Raw genomic sequence first — 7,877 nt, 5'->3', positions numbered from 1 at the left:
CAGTGGGGAGTCAGGAGCATTACTAGAGGGGGCCAGCACCAACCATCCTAGATTTTGTACACCCACACCCACAGGAGTTTGCATGGTTGAGGATTGTTTGTGGAAAATACTCTTTCAGCAGATGCAACAGAACGCTTCAAACTCTAAATATTGGTGGATCATATTAAGGTGAAGGAGGCCCTGCTTGCTGACTTCTATAGCAATTCTAGGTACCCTCATACCCAATGGATGCCAGGAGTATAGACAACCACACCAACTGGCACTCAGCATATTGCAGAGTGATGGATGGGGCATCTGTCATGTAAGGAGATACCAAGATCTTCAGGATGTTTGCTCTAAAGGTACGCTCACTGGTCAGTTTGCATAGACAGTTAGGGAGGAAAGGAATTGTAGAGCTGGAATGTGGGGCCCAGGTGTCAAGGTTGCTTGAAAAACTGCCACATGGTTTGCGGTCCAGTTTCCATAAATATTGTCAGCCTCAGAGTATTCCCTTTCCTACTGGCTCGAATATGAGCTGCAGGCGCAAGTTGATACTTCACTGTTCACGTCATGATCTGGAGGTATGACTGGAAATTCCATCAGGCACCTGAGTTCCTTGGTCTCCACCCCTGGGCGGAGCCATCATCTCTCCTGCAGTCCTGTACACCTGAAGCCAAATCTGGGTAATCAAGTTGAGGATTTAAGCTTACCTTGTTTTCCTGTGTCACAGTTTCCCTGGACCTTCTTCGCCACTGCCTTCAACCTCAGCTTGTTTTGGATAACCTCCACACTCTGGAAAATACAGAGAACCTCGACTGCCTGCCCTCCAGCTATCACTCACCACCTCGGATGCAGTGGAACTCAGGTCACCTTTGCCAATACTCACCTGAATTCTCTCCACCTTTCCCTCAAAGCCAAGCTCACCCCAGCTGTCAGTAAAAAATATTAATCATACCCACCTTCCCTAGGTGTCCTGCGCCCACCACCTTCCTAACCACGTTTGCTTCTCTTCCAGATACACCCGCTCCATTCCCATCGCAACTGTCACTTCACAGTTCACTCTCGCTGACCCACGGCCGCATCACTACTCTTTGCTATGAATTAATCTGTTTTCTTAATAAAACACTGTAAAACTTACGAGCCATCTCTGTTGTGGTTCGCTGCATTTGAGTCTAGTTTAGCTATCAGCCTGTGGCCATTGTGACAATTCAGCTCAAAGAAACCAGTATTTCAGACAGGAGAGGAAAGGAAGAAGTCATCCAGTAAGATAACCACTGCAGTGTTGAAGGGGTAAAAGGGCAGCCTGCAGAATTACCACTGAAAACCATGAGACAAGATCTCCATGTCCTCTAAGGTGAGGCTGTCTCTTTTAGCATTTCTCTTGTTTTCCAACCAGGATGGATTTTCAAAATCCACCATGCTCTCACTGCCAAGACACTTGGGCTGGCAGAGCACACTCAGCCAGTGAATGCCCTTAAGCAGAAATCTTAAGGATCTGGCACTACAGGATCAGCCCACACACATGTGGTCACCCTGTTAGAGCCTGTCTGACTTGGCCCTACAGGTGTCAAGATGCACCTTGGCTGGACATTACAAGGTCCAGCTCAAGAGGTAATGCAGCAATTCAATTCAATTCATTTTTATTTATACAGGGCCAAATCACAACAACAGTCACTATAATGATAAGGATAAGATTTAATTGTCAGTTGCAGTTGCCTGCAGCTGACCATACAGACAATACCTAAAATATACAAACTTACATTGGGGAGAAATGTCAGGCCAGGCAGCAACAAAGGGATAGACAGTGAGATATGTAACATATAGGGGCAAAACAGGGTTTCTGCCTATGATGACTTCCAACAAGGAAGTCATCATGAGGAGAAAACTAAAAACTCCATAGCATATAAAGAAGCACAAATATCATCACACTATAACACCATGAAACACAGACAAGCCGCTTTACATTGCAAGGTAGATGCTACAATAATGCATACAGAGAAAAACCCAACAATCATATGACCCCCTGTGAGCAAGCACTTTGGCGACAGTGGGAAGCAAAAACTCCCTTTTAACAGGAAGAAACCTCCGACAGAACCAGGCTCAGGGGGGGGGCGGGGCCATCTGCCACGACCGGGTGGGAAGAGAAAGAAGGAAGACAGGTTAAAAGACATGCTGTGGAAGCGAGCCAGAGATGAATAACTCTTGACTAAGGAGCACTTGACTGAGGACCAGTGTTATTTCACCACCCGTCAGTCCCAGAATGCAAACCTGTTTTGAGATGTTGGAGAGACTATGGCAAATGGATGTGCTACCCTTTTGCACTGCCAAAGCCAGCACCAGGTCGTGACAAGAAGCTATTAAGCTTCTTGAGACATTGGTGGAGTTAAGCTGTATGCAACACAGCTCCTACAGGCTTATAATATGTCTACGCTGTCTGCACCTAAGGAGGCAGTTCTCCCTGTGCGCCACAGTACAGAGCGCAGATTGTTGAAGTCACTGGAGCATGTCCTTGCCTACACAACAGAGATTCAGAGACTGGAAAGGGGAAGTTATGTTTTCAAACTATACTGTATCTTTGTAAGGTCTACAATATAAAGCGCTTTGAGGCGACTCCTGTTGTGATTTCCCGCTGTAGAAATAAAATTGAATTGAAATTAAAATTAAAATTGAGCTGAGAATACTCCGACTAGCTGCTATATCCCATGCCACATGGCGCAGCATAACGGCAAGAATTGACTTGTATCAGTGACTACCTTCTCCCTGGATGTACTTTGGGGCCACAACTCCTGGCAGTTCAGTCTCTTCTTCGAGATTGAAGAAGTCACTTGGATGGGTGACAAAACATTTCTCCCAAAAAACGCTACATCCAGATCAACAGAATCAACTTTTTGGAGATTTACTTTCCTGGATGACTGAGAATGCATCAAGACGATGTTTATATTATTTCCTACAATTTCAGAACCACTCCCCTACTGGCCAGCTACAGTTTGTGCTTAATGTGTGCCAATGATAAATACAGTTTTCGTGCTGTGACATCATCTCTCACTGGACATTATTACAAGAGGACAGCACTGAACAGCGTTCTAGTGATAGTGGGTTATTGTGTCTGCTATAACACCATGTATGAATCACATCATTTCCTGTCACAGTTACCCAAAAGGGGTTTTGGGGTCAGTTTACAAAGTGAGGTACAGTGAGGATTATTAAAAGAATGAAGAAAAGGAAAACACTGCAGTGGAGAAAATGTTCAGATCAAACACCAAACAGTTTTCTGAGGAAGTCTTTAAACCTTCCAAAACAAAGAACATTCCCTAACTCTCACATGTTGGCCTATCTCTCCCTGATAAGGAGGTGTCTCACTATCTGTCTAATGTCACCCATGAACTTACAATGGCCCCACTGTATCAAGTGTGTGTAATGAAAGTGTTACTGGGAAAGGCATGTGTGGAATACTCTGTTCAGTCTGCGGCCATCATGACTGAGCTTTGGATAATTTAAAAATAATGATTGGATAATCAATCAATCGACTTGACTTGCGGTTGCAGCATACATAAGTGAAGCAGAATAAATTCACAGAAAGATTTCCAGGTTTCCTGAATCTACAGTGCGTGACGTCATGCTTCTTCTTTGTTCAGAAACGTGTCATTGTCCTCAGGCAGAGAATCACAGTCATTGACAGTAGAGGGACAACTGAAGGTAACAGCTTTTTACTATTTCTTTTATAGCATTGTTACTATAGCACAACCATGACAGGTGACTTTATTATTCGATTTGATTCATATGAGAGCTTTAATCCAGAATAGTTAATCATAGTCGAGGCTATTTATCTTCTGAATGTATGAACAAAGCAAACGTATCATGTCCTTTCTTTTCTGTGGATAAAAGTAGTTGGTGGCAATGGAAAATTGCATTTATGTTGTTAAAATTCACAAGTCAGTGTAACTTAGTGAAGACGTAAAACTCGTACGAGGAAAGAAGTTTCTTTGTGTTTGATTATGTGACCACTGAGACGTCCCAACTTCCGTATGTACGCATGTAAAAAGGGGGAAGTAACACAGGAAAATGCTTTTTGAAAAGTGCTACAGCAGCGTCTCTGTGCTTTCTAATGAATGCTGCATGCTTATTGATACATGCGTATGTGTGCACATTTGTATCACTCAGATCAGCCATGAAGCTGTTTCCACATCATCCTGTTATTTGGTCCAGTTTGTTGGTTTTGTGGTTCACACAATGTGGTAAGTGAAAGAGTAATCACAATGTACACAGACACTCTGTGAACAAATGGGCTATAAGGAATAGCTATGAAAACATTTGACCTTAAATCATTGGTGTTTTTTTTTTTTAAACAAACGATTTCCTTTAATATTATTAATCAGGGTGGTGTTCAGCTTTATTTCCTTTTCTTCTTCTTCTTCTTTCCCCCAAGAATCTGAGGGCCACACTTTGAATGCCTGTCAAGAGAAAATGGATGACCAGTACGAGGTGAAAATAAACCTATCCTTTTATCTTTGAAAGACCATACAGACATGGTGCTTGTACCATTAGGTCCATAAGTATTTGAACAGTGAGACAGTTATTGTAGTTTTGACTCTGTACACAACTACAGCCGATTTGAAATTAAACAATCAGGAAGTCATTGAAATCCAGACAGGAATTACAATTTTATGTATAAAAATGGCTTTAATGGCTTGCCACTCTTTACTCCAGCACCATTGTGTTGGTGTACAGAGACTGTCCAAAAATGTATGGCTCTAACTAATAAATATAAATATGGTGCGTTTTTTAATGTTTCAATGTTCTGATCTTGTATGTGAAGTTGGGTATGGTTCTCATACGGACTTCAGCTCAGCAGGATTCCTATGAAGACCTTACAGATATAAAGGAGAAGTTTATCTGCCTCCTCTACCCAACAAATGAGCTCAACTGCTCCTGGTCATTCAACACTTTAGAGAAGGATACTAAGCTCTCTGTGTTTATCAGGTATTCTTATTTTTAAATAGAGCTTTATTTACAAATAAGGTACAATAAGCTGAAACACTGCTTTGAGTCTGTATCTCCTCTGTCTCCCCTACCAGCATTTGTGATGATGAAATACTGGTTGAGTCACTAAACTATACTTCTGTGGAAAGAGCTGGATCAGCGTCTTTGATTCTCAGCAATAATATGGCAGAAGTCATCCTTCATTTGAACAAGTCCATGCAGAACAAGTGGACGTCTTACACCTACGTGTATGACATGGACATGCTGGGTAATATTTCAAGACTATTAAGTAGTTATAAATGACAATGCTATAGATCAGATTAAAAAAAATACAAATATCTCTCTCGCTTTTGACAATTTTTCTTCATCAGTAATTAAAAAATTTCTGTCCTTTGAGATCTTGAAGGCTGTGACTAAAACTGGGGGTTAGTGCCAAGTACAGGGGTATGGAGTGGTAACCTGAAGTTTCAGTTCAGACTCCAGTGTATTTCAGCCACAATCTACAGCAGATGTTCAGAATTAAACGTTTCCAGTTATTTTACTAATTGTGCATGTGTGTCTGTGTGTCTGTGTGTGTGAGACAGAGCTCCTTTCTCCACCTCCAAACATCTATGCTTCAGTCAAAGGTGGAGCCCTGGTTGTATCATGGGGTCTGCCTCGCACCAGAGAAGTCGTTAACTCTTATTGTTTTGAATACCAGCTGGACAAAGGTGATCAGGTACAGTATCTCTGATCAGGATCTTTCTTGTGCACATATGACAGGATTAATGAATGAGACAAACTTGGTGAAAAACTCAACTCAGTGAGGACTAAAGTATTTTTAATGTTTTAATTAGAGAAAAACAAAAATGACTTTTTAAAGTAGAAAATGTGAACATCTTTTGATAAATGCTGGTTACATTTTTTTCCATTCTCAGAAGCAATAAATAACACATTCTGATAGGTTTAGCTGTACTCAATAGAAGTTGAAAGTCAGAGCAGTCTGAGGTACAGAGGAACATTAAGGTAAACCCAAGATTTATTTATTTATTTTTAATGGCTCTTTTCAAAACAGGAACAGCCAATATACTTGATCGCCCAGCAGTCTTACAGAGAGCCAGTTTCAGATGCCACACGCACCTACAAACTGAGAATGAGGACACGAATAACAAACACCTGCTCTGGATCATCTCAGTGGAGTGAATGGAGTGATGGTGTTGTTGTGCAGAATGATTCAACCGATGGCTGGTGATCCAGTGTCAGCGACTGGTTGAAGGGCTAGTGTCTGAAAGCCTTAGTAAATGTTATTATTTTTGAAACTTTTCTTTCTTGGTCATATTCTTTCTTGGCCCTGTGAAACTGCATTTTGTTGCCCTGTACCTGTGCATGTGCAATGACAATAAAGTTGAATTATATTCTAATTCTATTCTATTCTATAGGAATTGACAAAAAGAGATATTTTCTTTAACCATTTCGCATATAGTGGCCACTATAATGGACAGCTATTCAAAGACTGTTTTCTTGTATTTGTGTCAGTGTTCATAGTTTACTTGCACATAAACACAACACAGTGTATATTATTTATTCGTTAGTGCTAGAAACCAAGTAACAGTGTAGCGTCCCCACCAAATAATGTGTTAGGGGGAAAAACATGATCCTGATTAAACAATCTTCTTCCCCTTTACTCAGGTAGAGCTTCCAAAGACCAAAGTCTTTTGTGGGGACATGACTCTGAAAACTCTAATTCAAGCACTATTTATGCAATCTACATGAGTCCTACTGTACTGTCAAGAGGTCATCCTTAGCTTTCCATGGTTGCCACATTTGAGGGGGTTAGACTAACAGAGCAATATTGTTTTCAAGATAATGAGAATTGCAGCTTTTATGGAAGTTCAGTTTATTTATATAGTACTAAATCACAACAACAGTCACCTTGAGGTGCTTTATATTGTACAGTAAAGACCCTACAATAATACAGAGAAACCCCCAAGAACCAGACCCCAAGAACCCCTTTCAGCACATGACATAAATGACACTTGACATGACAAGACATAATGTGGATTGCACAACACTGGACATTATATTCTTCATTTCCAGTTAATACTTGTACAGCTGCTGTTATTGTGTATATATTTATTTATATTTCTTCATACATTCTTATATAGTTCTATATTGTGTATTTTGTTGTACAGTTATTTTATTTTCAACTTTAATTTATATATTTTATCTTATTCTTTCCCAGTTAAATTTACCCTTCATTCTAATTTGTGTTGTACAGTTATTTCATTTTTAACCTTAATTTATATTTTATTCCTTCCTAGTTAAATTTACCCTTTTTAATTTTTCACATTTATTTCCTATCTTATTCATAGCCTTTTCCTTTTTTGTTTTCTTTAGGTCACGAGCAGTTGTCCAAGCATTTCACTACATATCGTACTGTGTATGACTGTGTACGTGACAAATAAAATTTGAATTTGAATTTGACACTCTACATTGTCACACATCATTCAAATCTGACATTTCTCTGTGATGACCCACACCACCTTGACTTCTTTTTGGTCTGCTTGAGTGTCAGGTCTTATTTGCTGGCACTGGAAGGCTGATGTGGCACGTTTGTGTGCCAACACTCTATAAAAGACCTCAGAGCTCAGTTTTTTTTATGGCTCTCCTCTCTGAGACACCTTTTTCGATTGTGTTCTTTCTCCAAACAACCTTGCATACACCATTTCTTTGACCGTGTGATGGTTTTGTGTATTGTTTTTGTAATTTGCTATTTCTAGTATTTAATAGAAGTTTAGTTCAGTGCATTTGAGTTTTGAGCCCGCACACAGAGAGCCTTGACAGATCGTTTACAGCACTGCTTGTATTGACTACACACCATGGTTACACTAAATTTTGATGAGAACTCTCTAAAAGAGTTTTTGAGAACTCTCTTAAAC

General features: G+C 40.3%; 1 protein-coding gene across 1 annotated transcript; it reads left to right on the top strand.

Annotated features, from left to right (window-relative positions):
• The first annotated feature begins 3,631 nt into the window (after positions 1-3,631).
• Positions 3,632-6,190, top strand: LOC146613863 (uncharacterized). The gene is made up of 7 exons (XM_085378061.1): positions 3,632-3,675; positions 4,141-4,214; positions 4,406-4,461; positions 4,796-4,959; positions 5,055-5,227; positions 5,544-5,677; positions 6,014-6,190. The coding sequence occupies exons 2-7, from the start codon at positions 4,148-4,150 to the stop codon at positions 6,188-6,190; spliced, it is 771 nt and encodes a 256-aa protein (XP_085234187.1). The 5' UTR covers positions 3,632-3,675; positions 4,141-4,147.
• Positions 6,191-7,877: the final 1,687 nt, after the last annotated feature.

This window comes from Diplotaxodon limnothrissa, linkage group LG18 (assembly GCF_057381915.1).
Source record: "Diplotaxodon limnothrissa isolate DT_005_m linkage group LG18, D_limnothrissa_male_GT1.1, whole genome shotgun sequence".
NCBI classification, from domain to species: Eukaryota; Metazoa; Chordata; class Actinopteri; order Cichliformes; family Cichlidae; genus Diplotaxodon; species Diplotaxodon limnothrissa.
This window is presented reverse-complemented; position numbering and strand designations above follow the sequence as displayed.

What these genes read in the sequence shown, in the direction of transcription:
- LOC146613863 (XM_085378061.1), top strand. Translation starts at nt 4,148, where the DNA reads ATGAAGCTGTTTCCACATCATCCTGTTATTTGGTCCAGTTTGTTGGTT. An exon ending in AAATGGATGACCAGTACGAG is followed by an intron (nt 4,462 to 4,795) that starts GTGAAAATAAAC and finishes TTGTATGTGAAG; the next exon opens with TTGGGTATGGTTCTCATACG. An exon ending in AAGCTCTCTGTGTTTATCAG is followed by an intron (nt 4,960 to 5,054) that starts GTATTCTTATTT and finishes CTCCCCTACCAG; the next exon opens with CATTTGTGATGATGAAATAC.